Here is a 19,705-nt window from a genome sequence, read left to right on the forward strand (position 1 = left end):
AAAAGGGTCAATGAGGCGCTTCCAAAGTGGCCTGCACTTCCCACACCAGCCTGGCTATTCATGCACCCCGTCTGGTGCAGTCCACAAGCCTTCTGGCCTCATGTTGCCCCCCGTGCAGTGGGGGGGGGGGAGCAGTGTGGGGAGAAGGGGATGGCATTTCCTGGACTAGACATGGTTCCTGGAATGAAAGGTAGTTTCTCACATACAATTGGCAGGAGTCACGGGGAACAGCAGAAAAACAGGAAAGGAAGACTGGACTGGAAAGTCTTCAAAAGATCTAAGAGAAGCTAAGCTAGCCTCTCACTTCCTGATGTTTGGCTGTACTTTCATCCCCTTTTGAAATTGATCTGGATAGATGTGTTTATGAACAACACAGAAATTGAACTCGGATTTCCTTCCCAGATTCAAGAGGAAATTCTCAGAGGAAAGGCATAATGTTTTAAGATGCCCTTTAAAAAGTATGGAGATGTATTGGACTTGATCAGTCTTTCCCAATGTGGTGCCAGTCCAGTATCTTGAACTACTACTCCCAACAGCCCCAGTCAGCATGGCTAATAATCAGGGATTACGGGAGGTGTAGTCCAGCCTAGACATTGGCATGGAAATGAAACTAAAACTCTAAGCCTAACTGCAAAATGACACGTATAGAAAACTTACCTTGATACTATTTTTAAATAAGAATCCTGGTGTTGAAAAGCCTTTCTTTTTATCTAGCGGTTCACTAAATATCACAATCTGCTCAAACAAGAAGACCCGCCTTTCTTTGCAACGTGGCAGGAGTCCAGTATCCTGGTCTGTAACCATGAATGTATCTTGCAGCAGTAGCTTACCCTGGGCAACAATTTTACCCTTAAAATAATGACAAGAAAGGTTCAGTTAAATTCTAGTAATCCATCAAGTGAAGGTAGCTGCATCATCAAAGAAAAGAATGGCTAATCAAGTATTTATATTCCACCTTTAAAAACAAACAAACACCGTGTTGTCTTCACTAGATTCTTAGATAGCCCTTTGCCTGAAGCATTCTAGGTTTGTGGAGAATGAATCTGGGCAACTGAAAGGGTCCCTGGAGAAACTACAAAAGCAAGACGCTCACTGACATCAAGACAGATTTTAGAATGAATGCCAAGCAATTGACCATGAGGGCCAGAAACCTTTTGCCAGTAACATGGGATGGTGCATTCTGTTCATACTTATTCTGAGGTGCCTGGAGTGCCACAAGCAGTAGCCCCATCCAGGCATTTGCCAATGTAAAACTGGCAGACTAAGTCCGGATTTCCTCCCAGTGGGGTATCGGGAATGCAGTTCCTTCTTCCAGTGGATGTCCGCTGACAGGATGCACAAGTGCCGGCCTCACTCGACCGACCGTTACCCAACAGCCGTGTGCATCAGGCCGAGCTGCATGAGCTTCACCCGCTTGCACTGTCCCTTGCCAAACACATGCGACGCTTAACATCAGATGAGCACAGAAAGGGTTCTCAGAGAACAGACGGGTGTGGGAAAGCAGCAGCGAGAGCTGTGGCTGGCTGCAGCCTGCACAGGACAGGTGCCTGGTTCCAAGGTACTTTCCTGGTGACAAGGCACGCTCCTGACTTGGTGGCTTGCCCTCCCTCCAGCTTTGTGCTCTTGGGTCAGGGTCAGGCTGGGGCAATCAAGAGAGGAGGGTCCTTTTTATGGTGTGCCCTCTAGATGCAGGAAGTATCTTTCGCATGACTTCAGCAAGAGAGCTCAATTTTGACACAAGCCACAACTTCAAGGAGGTATTTATTTTTTTTAAGAGACATGAAGATGATCTGAAATCCAAAGATTGTGAAGAAAACCTGCTTCCCACAAAGAAAGGGAAAGGACTGCAAACTCAAGGAGAAAGAACTTACATCAAAACCTTGTAATCGACCAACATTCATCATGTCGTTGCACCGCTTGGGGACTATACACATTACTTCTACAGCCTTCTGTTGGATCAAAGGAGAGTGGGAATGAGATTAGAACAATCAGCTGTACATTCATCTTCTCACATAAGGTGCCACTCCATATGCACCTTTCATGCTAGTAGGTGGCAGACTATATATCAGACGTGGGGACTGCTTTTGGGAACTCCGTGCTCCTTCCTTAGAACCTCCTAGATAGGTTCATGAAACTGCAAACACAATGACAATATAATAAGCCACATCCAAGGGCTGAGCGTGGGGTTGGTTGTGGGTTGTCACTGACCTATGGACTGGTATTGAACCATGCATTATCACGTTGCCTGCACACAGCCACATTAGTAAACGATGATCTGTAAACCTCAAATAACCCACAAACAACTCAACAGCTGCTCATAGGTTCTCTCCGTGGATTCTTTGTGGCTAAACCATGGTTTATTAGCACAGCTGGTTCAGACAGCACAATAAGCTAAGTTTCAACATCCACTCATTCTGGAGTATGGGTTATTGTGTGTCTGTTGATCATTAATTCTGAAATAAATAGAACTTGGAAAAACAAAACAAGACATACACTGTGAAGGAGAGGGCCACGGGCACTCTAGATAGACTCTCTCTCCTCCATGGAATCCCTGGCAAGTCTCTCCTGCAGGAATGGATTTAATGCAAGGGATAACTGACAAAGGCAACATTCTCATCTCCAAGACACAATAGTGAGACACACTATACTTGGGACACACACTGTGAGGGCAGGACAAAGCAAAAGCCTTGATCATCCTGCTTCACCTTCCTGTTGGTGCTCTAGCTAGAGCGGCATCTGCAAAATCTTGGGAAGGACAGCTTGCAAATGAATACATGCCCGGATGCTTGTCTTACTGTGGCATGTGCCACTCCAGAAAAAATGTCCCCCAAGCAGTACGTTCCTATATAGGTGGGACACAGAACTCATGTAAAGGCTGGTTAAGCCTCTCCCAAACTGAATGGTTCGCTTTGGTTGAGCAGAACTGACAGAGCCCCACCTCAGCTGGGCCAGGAGGTGGCATCTCTCAGGAATGATACCCAAGCAGCTGCCTGCCCTGTGAGCCAGAGCTGCCCCCAGATTGTGGCCATGGCCTGATTCGAAGTCAGGCTCAACTATCTGGAAGGCATTGTGTGTATTCGCAAGATAACACTCGATCTCCCACTGAAGGTGGCAGGATGTGAAGGACAAAGGGCAGCCACGGGATACCAGGTGTTGCTGGCTCCCTCCCTCAACATCAGGCAAACAATGGCTTAGGCAAGCAAGAGCTAGCGCTGCTAGAGTGTTCCTGGGCTAATCTGGAGTAATTATCTCTTGCTGGTACTTGGCTGCCTTTGTAATGAACTGAGAACTGACTGCCAGAAGAACCAACAGCCTCACAGTTTGCACTAAGGAGCAAGGCTACAGAACCATGAGTGTGGTGTCTGTCTCCAACTCATCTTTATTATACTGTCTGCCATTCACTGGCCTAGCAGGATTATGGCACATGCTAAGAGCCTCTTCTACAGAAATCAGGGTAAACATCACTTTCCAGCATTACAAAGTCTGCCATCATAAAAATAATACTTTTCATACAAGCCAGTATCATCTCATAGATAGAAATGTAATAAAAAGAGCAACACTAATTTTGTAATAATATTACAAGATGCACTGTGCTCCTACTGTCCTAACAGCTACTGCTCTACTAGTAAAACCATTTTAAAAAGCAGCAATGCCTGCATACCTCTAACTCTGTTGTATCAAGATTAGCCTTTTTGGAGTATTTGAGGAAGTCCTGTAAAGAGAAACCATGAATGCAGTTGTTAACATTTAAAATAGATATTAAAAGCAAAATTTAAAAAAGTTTTTCAGAACTGTTGATGACAAAACAGGCATTTGTCTAACATTCTCTTATGGTACTTCTAGGGAGCACATAAAAAATTAAAATTAAACAATTTGTCAGGGGAAGAAATGTCAGAAATCATGTCTCTTTCTTGACCTTTGTCTGGCTGCTCTGCGTGGTTTGAGTTCATCTTTTCCTTTTTTGATCATGTGAATAAGCAATGCTCCTTCACAGATGCACGCCTCCATTTTCTAGGAAAACTGGGCACTCAAAAGGAAAGCGCACTTTTTTAGATCAGACTTCACACCAAGCATTTACAATTTCCTATTGCACATTAGTGCAGACCACCTAGGATAAATGCAGTGTGAAACAACAGGAACAGTGCAGGTACCTTCAGAGCAATGCCTGCTGAATAAAATTTACTCTGTTTCCCCCTAAATGTGGAACCTTGTTGGACTGGATGGCACATTCAGAAACCGGAAAAATTGCTGTGGGCACCACCACAAAATGGCTGATCAGTGGACTGTTTCTAATTCAGTGGTTTTCTACCACTGGTCTGCGGGTCAGCACCAGTTCACAGCAGATTTGCTGCTGATCCGGGGGGTGGGGGGAGGCATCCCGCTTGCTGCAGACCAGCGCAGGGCCTGGCTGTGCCCCACCACCTCTTCCCAGGTTGGCATCACATTTGTGGGGGGTGTGCCAGTGCCACCGGGGAGGGGCGGGGAGGGGAGAGATGGCTTGGTGGGAACTGGCTGGGAGCCATGTTGTGCTGATTTTGGCAGTTTGATTTTTTGCTGCTTGGTTTCTGGTTGTTTCAGAGAATTTTCATTTTTTTGGTATTGTGTTTAGAAACAAATACACAGAATACTGTATTATGTGGATGGTGCTTTTTGTTTCTCCTTAGTGGTCCTGGGGTGGTCTTCCTGTTTTCGTTGGTCCCCAGCTGTGGAAGGGTTGAAAACCACTGGTCTAATTCATCTAATTGCTGGCAGTTACAGCTAATGCTTCTTTTAAACACACATTTTGGCAACGTCCAATAGTTCCTTCTTTTTAGGAGGAGGTTCATAAACAGATAAATGGTATACTAGAACAGTCTTTAATATTTGCAGATGCCCACACATTTAAATTATTTTACCTGTTTCACAGAAATTAACAAATAGTCAATGTAAATGTATCTTCTGTGCCTTTTTATCAGGTAAAAGACTTACTACACTGGAAGGCTATACTCACCTACACTCCGCTCATACCACGCAAATGGACACTTAGTCAGATATATGGTCTACTTTAATTGAAGCCTATGCATAATTACTAGAACGTTATATTTATTTATTTATTAAAACATTTTTATGCCGCCCCATTCGCCGAAGCCTCGGGGCGGCTCACAACAATATTCATTCAATGTAAATCCATGTTTGTATATTAAAAAACAGGAAAAATAAAAAATGACACATTAAAAAAACTTTTTGGTTAGCCCAATTACACAGCAGTGGGGAATTTCTGCCCTAAGCTTGGCATTCTCTCCCCCCCCCACCCCTGCAACACACACTTTTCCAGCAAGTTACAAGCTTCACTGTTACCCCCAATCCATGGTTATTTCTGAGTTTTATTTATTTAAAACATTTCTATGCCGCCCCATTCGCAAGGCGCCTCGGGGCGGAGTTCTAGCCAAGCAGTTCAGGCTCTCTCAATATCAGGCCCCAAGTGTGTCCTTCCAGTCCAGCCGCACCCTTGCGCAGACTCTTGTTTCTTTCCCATGTTCATCATCATCATCATCATCATCATCATCATCATCATCTTTTTCACTAGTCTTCTCATGTCTCACCTTTAAATCTACTGGGTTGGCTGCAGAGTAAGTCTGCCTGTCCCACGGAAATCAATGGGGCTGCCCTTAGTTGTGACTCATTTGTCCTACTGATTTGAATGGGGCTAAAGTATGACTCCACCCAGATCCAGCCTATCTTCCATGCGCTCAGCACATCTGTATCTGCTTTCTTGGCATTCCTTTCTTTTTGCATAGCAGACATGATTCACTTCCATGCAACTCTTTGCATTATCTTTGTCTATTCAAGTTTAAAGCGTAACCTTTAAATCTTTCCATGGGAATGTCCCTCCTTATCTATTACATTGCCTTCTCTCTATTCTTCACGTGGTTTCCTTCATTCCTCACATGCTAATACTTTATGAAACCTCTGCTTTCTTATGTGCTCATGTCTGTGGCTCTGGTATGCAGCTCCCCCCACGCCCCTTTGAGATGTTCAGCTAACGTTTTTATGTCAGTTCAGTTCTTGAAGTCTCATCTTTTCTCTTACAGTTCCTTCTTGGGAGTTCTACTTGAGTTCTCAGATTCCTTCTTTTAAACTTGTAGCTTATTATACAGATTTTACTTTAAATATTCTGGCTTTCTTTTATTCTCATACAGCTAGTTTGTTTCCTTTCCCATCCAAATACCCACTTCTTGTCGTATTTTTTACATTGTAAATCAGCAATTGAGCCCTGTTTATTTTATTCCTTCAGGCACTTAAAAGTAACAGCAGATGATGATGTTGATGAATAATTATGACACTGAGCAGCCTGTGAGATGTATTTATAAGGCACATGAGTCTGTTTTTTTTAGTGTGCTTTCAGTGCCACCCAGCAGGGGAGCCTCCCCTTTATCAACCCGAGCACAGTTTGTGCAGCTGAATCAGGCACCACACACATGCAAGTTTACCCAGAAATATGCATTTTGCCCCTAACTCAGCAGTCTTGCTCCAGCTTGTCTGGGTGGAGGGGAGGCTGCTTCAGGATTGCTGCTTCCTTGCACTATTTGCAGGGGAAACAGTGATTCTGGCTCACGTCCTCTTGGCGATCCCAGTTGGGATTCTTGGGAGCAGCAGCCCTGAAGCAGCAATTTCCCCCTGTGGCTCGGCTGATCAGCGGAAAAGCTGCTCTGTATGAAGAAGTGAGAGGGGCTCCCCTACACACAGAGCAGCTCCGGGCCACATGCAATACCCAGCACGATAAACAGAACAGATCACGAATACAGTCCTTTACCTTTAGTAACAATTGGTACTTCATAATTCTTTGCACTGGTTTTATCAGCAAGTCTGTCAGCTGAAGTCTATGACCCAAACGCTGCTTCAGGTCCTAGTAATAAGCAGTAAAATAAAGTTCAGAGCAGATGCAATAGCGGTTATGTTGCGAGAAAGGGGGAAGCTGACCTAGGCCATAGAAGCCAACTCTGAAATATATTTCTGGGCCCAAATTCACCTTCAGACTTCCTAACGGCTTCTCTTTCATCTGGCTCTCTTCCTTTATTCAGAAACAGAATGAATTGTAGAAGAAAGTGCTTTTCATTTTTTTCAAATGTCTCTGCATGAACACGGGGGCTAATTCTTTCCTAACTTCATCCGATCCACATCTCAAGGTGAGTCATGCGGGGACACAAGACCTGGGCCTATCATGCCTTCCTTGAAAGAATGGCAATTAGAAGCCTGGCTTGATTTTAGTCCTGCTTAAAATTAGCCCACTGACTACAGCTCCATCTAGACCATTCCTGGAGGGCCCACCACTCTAGATGCCTATTAGAGATGGATTCCTCTTATTATTTTGGATGTCTGTTCATGGGGCTGAATGATCTTTAACGATGGTGGCAACTGGTTTGGGCGGAAATCGGCCACTTCACTGCGGTCTGGAGCATTGACTTCTGTCCCGTCATCTCTCACTACAAAGATGGACGTAAGACGAAACTACTTCCCCATGCGCCCCTCAGGCTAAAACTAATTTACCAATAATGGCAGATGTCCAGTCAATATGGCAATGCTGGACATTCTTTTCCAGTGAGGAACCACACCTGCCCTTCTTGCTTATGCGTCAGGTTGATACAACTCAACTCTGAGGAGAGTGTGACTCAGATGGGACAACGGCCAGGCTCTCTGTCAGTTGTAAGTAATGCTCATTCCTCCACACTCATTTGAACCTCTTTAGTCTGGCATGCAAACGCAACTGGTGATCTGAATCCAAGTTACTATGACAACATCCTATGTTTCACTTAAATGAGACAATGTCATCTGGCTTTCTACTGTCTCACAAGCATTGCGTGGTGAAATGACAAAAAATGATTCCATGGTGTAGGCAATCCATCTCCGAACTTGAGTCTGATACAGAAAGTTATTAAACCCCAGAGCTAATGCAGAGAGGAAAAGTTCATTCATATGGTAACAATAAACTAATTTCGATCTCAGCCCTTGATCCCACAAGGGATAATGTATCAGTGCCTGCAAAGAACAAATAAGTTTGGAAAAGATCATAGGCAATTTCCCTTCTACGCAAAAGAAGACAGACATGTTCCCACCCACCACCCCTTTGGCACTTACCTCAAAAAACGTATCAATGTATTCTGAGACAATATGCTCAGACTTTGGTTTGTTTTGGCAGTAAACTATGTACATGTGCAATCTTCTCTCCTGGGGTGGAAGGAAAAACTAACATGAATATTGTATTACACAAAAATGAAAACCAAACTGCCATTAACTAAAAGAGTACAGATAATAATAAGACAGAGATTTGTGTTAGCGTTGTATTAACTTTTCCATGTATAGCCCCTCTGACTTGCTTGCCACATGTGAGGGCTTACAATCCCTTGCAGAAGTCAAGCCTGCAGTGGACGCAGCCGGCAGTGGCATCTGCCACCAAAGCAACGCCTTTTCCAGCCGGCAGAAGCCCAGGAGGCACTGTGGCTGTTCAGCTCCACCCACCTCTCTATTATCCACACACTGGAGAACCCAAGGACGTCTTGTATTAGTGAGTCATGCCACTGTATTTTCCAGTTAGTGAGCTTGCAGGTCAAGTCACCTGTGCACGATGCTCGCATTTTTTAATGAGCCTGAACAAGTATTTTACAAATTCATGATTCATTTTGGAAGTGCTTGCAAGCTTCTGGTATATGCAATCTCTATCTAGATATTACGCCTGCACTTTATTTATTTACTGTATTTATATCCCACCTTTCTCCCACTGAGGAACTCAAGGTGGCTACATGCGGTTCCCAGGTGGTCTCCCCTCCAAGCTCAGGCCAGCCCCAGACTTGCTTAGCGTCAACATAGTGTGTGCCTTATGTGCTTTCAGACCACACTCTGGGCCAACTCACATGTGCTGAGTTAGTTGGAGGAATCCTTGTCTTGCTTACAGAAAATTGTGCTGATGTTACTTTCACCCCACAACTGATCACAGCTGAAGAAACACTCAGTAGATGTATATGCAGACTATTCCTCCATTTTGTTCTTACCCATAGGTCGGTTTGATATTCACGGAGGTAGCACATACTCTCTTACCTTCACTGGATCGGATTTGGGACCACATTAATACACTATTTATTGTATGGTACACTCATGCTTTCAAAATGCATCTCTGAATAAGCACGTTGATACTGCACATATGCAGCTGCTTGCTTACATGGAACAAGGCTTTTTATTTTACGGGAGAACTTACATGGGTGAGTTTGCTATTACCTGAGGAATAATGCATTCATCCAGGCTAAGTCTGCCCATCACGACTATTAACCAGACACAAGGTATGCAACTATTACGACTTTTTGGGAATTAGCGAACAACTACTAAATCGATCTACTGTGCAGACCAATGGCGTCAGAAGCAGTACAGACCTTCTGTTTTCAAGACCTTTCCAGACAGGCTTGTCTGCCAGTGAAAACTTGCAACCTGTTATGAGCTCTCCGGACAGGCTGAAGAGTTTTGGACAGCCTGCTGGATGTATCCTAGGGCATGCTCTCCGTTCAAGTGGGGACAAAATGAAGGTCAGTGCTCCTCTTCGCGGTGTATTGCTGGGAGAGGCTTGATAATGGAGGGCTGTCTGTCTTCCAAGAAATGCACCAGGACTTCTTGTTCCCACAATAATGTGCCTCAGTTCTCATAAACTAGTTGCAGAAATCAAGACGTGTCCTTCCTTCTTTTAACACATGCACCAATCATCCATGGATCGTGTGCATATTCTGCACATAGAGAGTTCACAGAGTACAAGAATGTTCTCACTCTGGATCTGAAGCAGTAGTGCAGCAACCCGCTGATATGATTGCGCAAGGCAGCATGGGTCGTCCTGCAAGTATCTACAGGACTAGGATCGGACTAGGACTAGGAATCCTGCGGTGCAGCTGGGAGCTCCGGGAGGCTCCATAAAAGGCTTCCCTGAACGGCTCCGCTCTGCTGTGCTGGCCGCCTCCTCCTGTGGGCAACACGCCTCCATGTCTCCCCGGCTGTTTCTCCCTCGGCCCCTCCCATTAGTCACAACTGAGTTAAAACAAGTAACACCATCCCATCTAATGGGACTTCAAGTCACCCTTGCTTTCCTTCTCCACAGGGAAGGTTCAATCGTGGAACTTTCAGGCACTCTGAACTGGACACTGCGGTGCTGCTTTTCATGGCAAATGTAATGTGTAGCTCAGCCATAAGCCACAACTGTTGAGTACCTTGTCACTGTGCAACAACCTGTGCGGAAATCTGACAGACTCTCCCTGTCTGCTCAGGAAAGCTATTTACCACATGGCTAAGCACTCCTTCTGGTGTCTAAGAACAGAGTATGTGCAAATTGAGGAAGACCCATGGAGGAAAATGGCCCCCAGTACAGGAAAAATACAGCAGCAGTCCAATATGTAGGTCCACAACCCAAATGGCTTTTGCAAATACAGCAGCAAGAATGCTCATACTTACATGTTTAACGAAAAGTGATCCTAATTTTTCTGGATCCTCAAGGCACTTCTCTAATTCTCCTAAAAAGAAACTGGACAGAACAAAAGCATTTATTTTGATTTCTCCCTTCCTCACTCACAACTGGCTGGCTGCAGTTGCTAGGCAGGAGATCAGCACTTTCTGCAACCACGGTTTATGGCGGGCGCATCAGTGAATGTCTGCACAGGGCTGGCTGAAGCCATTCTGTCCTTCCCATGCAGCTGCGGCACCTCTTCCCTGAGCAGTGCCTGGCCCTGCAGCTTCTCTAACACCGCATAATATTGTGGAGTGCACTTCTGAGCTTGCGCACTGCGTTAGTAGCTCTCTGTAAGTGTCTCAGGCAACTGCCTGCTTTCATTGTGTAGCTGGGCCAGTCCTGAGCCTACTAGAAGAATATCTGGAAAAAATGTGGGGAGTTTAGACATGAAAAGGAAGAAACTACAGCGGCTTTATCTACAAAGGAAGCATTCTCATGCCATGGGACTCCCTTTGAAACAGTGAGCAACCGTGGTCTTCTATACCATCCACATTGCAGAAATAAATAGCCCTTGCTAGACAAGGTGCAGAGAGTTGCATGTCAAGCCACTCACTCTTACTCATGTTCCTCCAAACATGAGAAACAGCAAACTGAAATACTATCTTTAAAGGGCATATTGAGGGAGAAAGGAAATTCCAGCTTAGGCGAATCATTTTACAAGAGCCTGCTAAGACTCTGGATCAAAGCCAAGCTCTGTCTATTAAGTAGTAACCACCACCACTCATCCATAGGCAGAGGAAGAGACAGATGGCCGTTTGGGGCCCTAAAGATCATTGGGGTGTCGTCTTCCACCCACAGATTCTGAGACGGCTGAGTCCTGTTTGAAACGCTTTGCAATTGTGTGAACAGTCCACCAGACAGTTATTCTTATCTGCAGACATTCCAAGAATAAAGCTTTCAGACACTCAGGGCAAGAGGTGAATGCTGTTCTGACTGAACAGATCCAAAAGCTGAGATTTCATCTACGGGAGACTTGTCCTGCTGTGAAATGCTGGGGCTTGAAGCTTTTATTAAGTCCACATTCTTGCGCTGCAAGATGAGATGAATTCAAGGGCTACTCTGCAACTAGAAGCGACGGTGCCATCGCGTACCTGATGAATCAATCCCTAAGCACTACACAAACACAGAAATTAAGAGAGGGGTGGAATGGAAAAAGGTCACCAGAAGTGTGGCGTGGCCAAGTCAGCTCAGCACAAAAATGAGTGGAATCTATGGCAGGGAATCTAAGGGTGGGGTGGTGGGATGGAAAAGGGTAAAAGAAAAGTGTCTCTTTTTTCTTTCTGTTCTGTTGGCATAAGCCTTTGAAGTGCTTTGGATAAGGCAGTTCCTTTGCTTTTAGATCAGCCACTGTTCCATTAGTTAATTGTCAAAATACTTTGGCAGTTAATCTTTTACCTTTAAAATCTTTAGAGCATCCACTGATTCCCCCCACCTGCCAGTATATTTTTATACTGTTTAGCATGATTTTGCCCACAATGTCAGTGGGTTATGCAAGATTAAAAACAGAAAGACACCCAGCTAAAATTAAAAAAGAAAACATACATACTCTCTGTGCCAGTCATATATTTGATGAATGTTGCCAAACACAATTTTGTCTTTGCCTTTCATGTCGTCAGGAACACCATCTTCTTTCATGAGCGCCATGTAACCCTGAGGGAAAAGGGTTGTGGGTCCTGCTGTTAATCTCTTTGGTACATTTCACATTGCTGCCTTCTGTTTTGGGCCCTTGGTTATTTACATTTCAGGTATCACTGACGTGTTTTTAATTGAGGCGATTATGAGCGGGGAGTCAGGCTCTCCCAGTGGCATGATTAGTAGGTGCCTCAAGAGATCCTGGGCAGAAACTCTTCCACAGGAGCACGGGCATCACGTCCTCACTCGCTCAGCACAGCGGCAGCAGACCTAGGAGCTACGAGGCGGATCATCAGAAACGGGTCCACGGTCTGTCCTCTGTCCAGCTCTGCCAGGCTGCATGCCCTTCCTTCAAACACGGCAGTGGAGACTGACTCCAGACCACAGCATCTTTGTAACAGCATAATTGAAGAGACACCCTGACACACTTCTACATAATACATGTTGTAAGCCGCCCCGAGGCTTCGGCGAATGGGGCGGCATAAAAATGTTTTAATAATAATAATAGCCAGATATAGAAACCCCACTTAACCGTGATTCACTACCTTTAAATTTCCTCATGCTGGGTACTTCACATACTGCATATACTGGCACTCTAACTGGCTTTTCCCATCAGCTCAAGGTGCCAAGTTGCAACACAGGGAAGCAGTGACAAGAGACCGGTATAAAGAGCCGGCTGTGATACGTGCATACGCTGCCAGACTGCACAGTCTGTCCTACAGCCACGTCATTATGGTGGGCTTTGGGGAATCCTGAAACATTGTCCTTTTTACTTATGTTTAAAAGACACATTCGCTCAAGCAGTTATTTCAGGACAGCTCATCTACATCTTGCCTGTGTGCTCCGATAAGCACGTGATGCTCCCTTGGCGCATTCATTTTCCCGGCACTCTGGGTGAGGCAATGATGTCAAATCCCCGGCCAATGGGAAATGGGCACATGAACACATGCAGGGAAATAGGGGTGCCCTGCATTATACAAGTGACCGTGGCTGCACGTTCTCCAGTAACAGTGTCTGGAAACAGTTAACGGCTCCCTTCATGCGCTAATCATCTGCAACATGTGTATCTATCAATGTGAGCACCATAACAGTAAGTTCCCAGGCCAGAACAGGATCCCTGGCCATGCGCCATGTTGGGTAGGCCAGGAAGAAGGACTTCGGATCCTGGGCTAGCCAGTGTGAGAGAAGGATGGAATCTCTGCAGCATTTGTGCCCAGGCATTTCCCTCTTAAATGGACTGGGCAAACCACCCTGCGAGGAAGAGGACCCGTGTCCTGAGACACCTAGAAATTACCTCATCCATAGCACCTAGCAAACAGAGAACTCGCCTCTTACCCAGAATGACAATAGTTAAGGTCATCAAGAATCAATCAAGCACCCTTCCAATAACTGGCACAAGTCTGTGAAACTCACCTTTCCCATAGACACATGTGCAGAGAGAAATATAGTTTAAAGATCAGACGCTAAGGGGAGTCCAACATACTGCGAACATGGCAGGCAGAGGGAAACAAGCACTGAACAGAGGTTTTCTGCTGCCTGTGGATGTCTCGTTCCCTTCCTGCCCCTGTTCAGAGTCCATCCGGCAGGACAGGTAATGGATCCCCCTCCCACTCTGTGAGCCCCTCTCTCTGTTAGACGGAAGTGCTTTACCTCTTTAGAAATATAGAGTAAGACTGCAACACGGATATTTTCTGTCTAGACAAGATGGGGTTAAAAGCTTGTGCCTGCTCTATACCTTCTGCTGAATGAACTCTCCTTTCTCAGGGTTGAGTGTGTTTGTGGGAATGCAAAACCAGGGCTTGTTCTCTCTGGCCACATGCATCGAACCCAGCAAAAGGTCCCAAACCTTTCCAGGAAATCTGGAGGGCAAATACCTCCTGTGGAGGTGTGCTGCTCCCTAGATTACCTGGTATGACACAGCACAGGTAGGGGCTGTGTCCACAAGTGGAGTCCTCCCTTTTCCAAAGAAGAGACCTTATAGGCATGGCAGCTGGCAGCCCGGGTGAGTGTAAGGAGCTGCTGCATTATGCTGCATGTAGTAACACATACAGGAGATGGAACCTCAATACTGTTTTTAATCACGGACTCATCATGGCCGAAGAAGCCCCTGCTCATTCACAAACATCAGCACAGGGAAAGGAAATGGGTGGATTCCCCTTGGCCAGCGCAGCTCCTCCCCTTGCAAATCTGCTCCAGAGGGCAGTGGGACAGCAACCCCGTTTAATTCATGTTTAAAGTATTGATTACATCTATGATACTTGCTTAGCTTGTTGCCTCCTTCAGAGGATGAGTCTTAAATCTATTAACAGGCATGTTTATTAAAAGGTGTTTCAGCTGTCCCGTCTAAAACAGAAAGGCTGCCATCCATTCCATGGCTCACATTCCTGTACAAGGATTTGCCAGAGCCCTTCTCTGCCAATATAGTATCAAATCAGTCTGAAACTTATTTTACAGAGGGACCAAGAAAGAACAAGCAGCACGGAGCTCATGCAAATTGTAATTACTGCACAGTTTTAAAGCTTACATGTAAATAAATAAATAAATAAATAAATAAATAAATAAACTTCCCATAAACAGTTGGGCGGAGAGCTAGGAAAAGCTTTCAAAGGTGCTTTTCATGCAAGTATTACTAGCACATTTGCATTATCAGCAATGGTTATGTGACATGTAGAAATCTTAGTTATATTCCTAAGCAAGTATCTAATACAATATGACAAAGAATGTATGATAGATCTGCCAAAGCATTTGCTGTCAATAACAAAGAAAGTCAGAAACATTCTAATTTTAAAAGGATAAAACATACCTCTACTACGTAGCCAAGATCTCTCACATAATCTCGCTCTGTCTCCACTAATTCCTGGAGGACATAGCTGCAATGTTATGACAAGTAAAAAGGTTTATGGGAAGAGTTCAACAATACAATCAACAAATTTCGTGAGCACAGTGTAGAATTCTTTATGTTTTAACTGGCTGATCGATTAAATTTCTAGTTGATAAATCAGTGAGAGCCACTTGTTAAAAAACAGTGAGCTGAGTTAGGACACACTTGTCTACTAGTGTTAGGGAAAAAATTAGGTTCTGATGTTGCTGTTATAGGACAAGAACCAGAACAAATACTATTCCCTCTACCCTTTGCAGTGTGTCTTTTCCAGAAGGTTGGTACTGTGTTATTTTAAAGCTTTGACTAGTGCTTAGAAAATTTCACACATTTTATAAATCAGTCAATTGAACAACTGCAGACAAGACCTAATAATATTGCTGCTGCTTCTTCTTTTTTTGTGCTCACATTATTTCCATAGCTACTCTTCCTTAGATTAGATGGACCACCATTATTATAGAAACAAAGAAACGGAGCGAGTCAGAAGGGGCCTCCCAGGCCATCTAGTCTGACCTCCGGCACCAGCCGGCTCCGCTCACGACACGCCCACCATGTGGACGTCCAGCCTATCCTTGAACACCCGCAAGATGGGGCCTCAACCACCTCCCGTGGAAGCCCATTCCATACCCTCGGGGTCCCAACTGTCAGGAAGTGCTTCCTGGCATCCAAGTGGAACCTTGGTTCCTGTCATGCCTGATGCCCCGACAGAGGCAGCACCTCACGAGGAGGACTTACACTTGAGACCCTGTGCTCAAATGTCAACCCCACAACCTAGCTCGGGAATGGCTGAACAGATAGCCGCACCTCATCCTGACCCTTTGCCCATTGAGCAAACACCCGAGCCCACATCAAAGCAAGAGGGCTCCGGGGAAAAGGCACTATGAGTTCTGCTCATGGAGAGCCCAAGCAGACTCACCCACCCCTCCTGACACTGAACTGCCTGAGCGTGACACAGGAGACACAGGAGGCGGGATAGACTTTTCCCTCGCAACCAATAGACGTATTCTGAGAAGATGAGAACAAAAACAGGCTTTGTCTCGCCTCAGAGAAGAAAGGCGGGACCAAGATAGCTCGTCCCACGTGGGCTCAGGGAGAAACGTCACTAAGGAGTTAGCATCTGCCTTGTAAAGACCTTAACAGTAGAGCTTATCTGTAGTGTTGTAAATCTCGTAGACAAGTAGCAATAAAAGACTTTAGTTTTATTGCTCCTGAGCGTGTGGGTTGTTTATACGTTGAGCCATTCTCAACAGTTCCCTGAGCTTGGCTCCGTTGGAGCGCCTCCTGCCTCCCTCTGCAGGGAAGAACAGGTCTCTACCCACCTCCAGGTGACACCCCCTCACATGCAGGTATGTATTATCATCCCTAGATGGGGGAGTTGCAAATGGAGGACATTTAGACTACTAGCTCTTGCCCTTATGCACTAAACCTGCTTTGAAGGAATCTACTTATTGTATTCTAAAATACCACATGTGCTTTCGATGCTGAGGAAGAGATTTAGGCAAGTCGAATGTCCCAGTCTCTTCCTCTTGTCGCCCAGTCCCTGCCTCTTCAAAATCTGCTCTGGAGTGTCCTCCAACTTTCCAGCGCAGGTACTGAAGGGCACGGGGAGCTGAGCATGGGAGGCCAACTGTTCCTCTTCCATTCACTGACAGAAGCCATCCTTATAGTGAGAACGACTTACCCCTTGCCCCAAATCACTTTTTTGGGAAAACATTTGTCCCACAATAATTAATTTTACTTTACTCAAACCGGACTCAAGGGAACTGCAGTGTCCTAGAGGAGACACTGATATTGGTATAGTTTGGCCATATTAAAAGCACTTAGAAATGCACCATATATCTAAGCAAACAAAAGAAAAGCAAAATTTGCAAGTGGGCCTTACTGTCGCCTTTTCAAAGAGCTGGATTTCCGTTCTTCCATCTCATCAATGGGTGACGAGGAGGAGAGAAGTGAGTTGTCCGAAGGATTGAACGAAGGGCTGCTGCTATCACCCTGGTCAACCATGAGGGAACTTGGACGATCCTCCAGTGCCTAAGAGCAAGTTGAAAGAAATTCCTTCTAAACTGCACCCATCACAAGGTGAGTTGTGGTTGGACGAAATCTCCAGCACAATCCATGCACCTGTTATCACAATATTTTCTACAGTTTTAATTACTTTAAGGGCATGCTGACCATTTACGCCCAAGAGGTGGGTATTAGAACTCTTCTTTCCTCAGCTAGTCTGCTTCTGCGCAATCAGATCGCTGTGTGAAGCGATGCAACGTGCAGCACCATTTGTAGGATTAGGCTACCTGCACCTAACTCCCGGGGCCCAGGTCAGGGTCTGAGTTCCACCACTGAAATCCTTTCGAAAGAGATACTAGTAATAAAGCTGAAGACTGGGCAAATGAAACGCAGAGCATTTTCAAACAACGCACAACTACCTAATGGGATGGACTATTCAAAGAAGGAGCAAGGGAGCTAATTTGTTAGAAAGATGAGGCAATGGAGGATAGTTCTGCTGGTGTGAACTGAGACAATACAGCATACCTCTGAACACCAAATGCTTCAGACAAACCACGGGGGTGGGGTACTGCCCTTATGTAATATTTTAAGCTTCCCCTTAAAACCCGGCAGGCAGGCCCCAGTTGGACAGACCGTGCTGGACTGGGAAATATTCTGGACTGATCCAGCGCGGCTCCTATGTTTCCATAGCCGCATGCCCTATAAGTTACTCTGAGATTTCTATAGGCAACAAAATCAGGCTCACCATTTTGCTCTTCACAAGCTCCTCTATTGCACTGACAAGTTCCGCTGCACTGGGAGTTTCTGAGCTGGTAGGTCGTACCAACAACCGAGAAGATGTCTGCACGATGGGTGAAAAGAGGGGTAGGGGGAGATACCCACAATATAAACTTGAGGATATTCATAAATGGTAAGTATCTGTGCATGAGATTGCTCCCTAATGAATGGAAAGCCCCTTCTTTCACTTACTTTCTGAAATTTCTTCATTTAAGACAAGTTTTGTATGTCCTCTGCTACTCTGCATCTATTTCACACTTCACTGGGATTCTGTAACATTCCTTAAGCAGCTGGGTGACCAAGGTATATTCTTGGACAACCGTCATGCTTTTCTTGCTATAAACTGAAGCTATCAAGGTTGCTATACAAGGTCCTTGCCAGATGCACTGCATTATCCAAGGATATTTCCCTAACACACCCCCACCGCCCCTCCACAATGCCGCATGTATCATCAAGCAACAGGGAAAAGAACCTGAGGAAAGAAAATCTCAGAATCTAACACTACTAAACCAACAGCCAACTGGCAATTCTAAAAGGGAGCAGGGTCATTTGGCTCACCATTCCTTGTGCCATCCATTTTCCCCAAAGGTAAGTGCAGAGTCTAGAAGATCTCTGGCCTCAAAAGCTACAAGGTGCCAATTTATGGCTGCAACTGAGGATAAAAGGTGTTGACAGCAAAGGATTCTGGGAGAGGGTGGTAGCCATTTAATTTGGCTTTCAGGAATTAGCAGACATGCAAACCTATTTGCAGATTACATGTACCATTAAAAAACTGGAAGCTAACAAGGCACAATAATATGAACTTCACTTCATATTACAAGGACAGCACAGGTGTACATCATGCAACACAAGCGATGTTGTTCTTCACCACTGGATGGACATTTTAAACCAAAAGGTTCAGTGCTTCGGAACATGGAACTCAGTTCAACCTTATCTATATGGAAGCTGAAGATCAGCCCCCATAATTTAAATCATAATCGCAATATCAAATTTTAGTGTGCTGTAATTGGCTTCAATGAAATGGGGAGATGGGAAACTGGGGAGGTGTGAGAATCCACAAGACACTCTAAATGGAGAGATAGGGAAATTGAGCCAAAGCAGAGGCAGAACATAAATCAACATAATGCTAAAGAAAGAGGGGTGGTGGTTGTTTTTAAGGAACAAAGAAAACAAAACAAAAGAAACACGATTAGTTACACAATAATAGAGTGACTGTCTTAGCAATTTTTATCAAAAACAAGCGAAAAATCAGAAGCTACAGCTTGAACACAAGTCATGAAATAAGCAATGGTGCTGCCAAGCAGACCTGCGGAGAGTGCGCAAGCATGTTCTATTGACAAATGCGCTTGCTGTTTAGTGACAGACAGATCACCACGGTCTGATAAGATCTACTGCCTGGGTAGGGGTGCCAACTGAGGAAGCCTTTGGGAATGGAAAATTTATAAGTCCCACTCCTCCCTTCCCAACATGGTAACCACTTAAGTCCTGCTGGGACATATAGCAGACCAAAGCTATTCCAGACTTGACTTGCAATATGTACCAGGAAAAAAACATTCTTAAAAAGCCATCAGAAGCTGTGCTACACAGCACTAAAAGAGTAAGGAAGGATAATTCCCAGAGTTATACCAGTGCAGCAATCCAAAATGGAAAATTCATCCTTACCTGGGGATTGACTTTTTAATTGATACAGGAGACACAATTCTGCAATACAGGCCCCTCTTTTGAGCATCTGTGTTGCAGCTCCTGAAGTGGGCAGCCTACAACCTGAGACTTGGGATTGCCCCAGATGAAACTTGCAAACCCAGCCATAATCCAAAACAAAGAATGCCCCAAGGCAGGGCTTTTCTATACTTTCAGGTAACCTTTCCCATGTCAGCTTTGTTGTCAAGGAACTCTTG

General features: G+C 45.1%; 1 protein-coding gene across 5 annotated transcripts in view; it reads right to left on the reverse strand.

The window, feature by feature from the left end:
- The window catches only part of TRIO (trio Rho guanine nucleotide exchange factor), a 261,688-nt gene that overhangs the window by 27,914 nt on the left and 214,069 nt on the right, over window positions 1-19,705 (reverse strand). For all 5 annotated transcript variants that reach the window (XM_044442897.1, XM_044442900.1, XM_044442898.1 and 2 more), the window contains exons 37-46: window positions 17,776-17,871; window positions 16,909-17,057; window positions 14,952-15,018; window positions 12,063-12,166; window positions 10,462-10,531; window positions 8,116-8,205; window positions 6,794-6,886; window positions 3,662-3,712; window positions 1,872-1,949; window positions 658-849 (exon numbers count right to left, since the gene is read on the reverse strand). In XM_044442897.1, the coding sequence (XP_044298832.1) occupies window positions 658-849; window positions 1,872-1,949; window positions 3,662-3,712; window positions 6,794-6,886; window positions 8,116-8,205; window positions 10,462-10,531; window positions 12,063-12,166; window positions 14,952-15,018; window positions 16,909-17,057; window positions 17,776-17,871 (990 nt within the window). The remainder of the gene's footprint in view (window positions 1-657; window positions 850-1,871; window positions 1,950-3,661; window positions 3,713-6,793; window positions 6,887-8,115; window positions 8,206-10,461; window positions 10,532-12,062; window positions 12,167-14,951; window positions 15,019-16,908; window positions 17,058-17,775; window positions 17,872-19,705) is intronic.

The sequence above is a fragment of the Varanus komodoensis genome, unplaced genomic scaffold, assembly GCF_004798865.1.
Source record: "Varanus komodoensis strain SLA01 unplaced genomic scaffold, ASM479886v1 scaffold40, whole genome shotgun sequence".
Classification (NCBI taxonomy): Eukaryota; Metazoa; Chordata; class Lepidosauria; order Squamata; family Varanidae; genus Varanus; species Varanus komodoensis.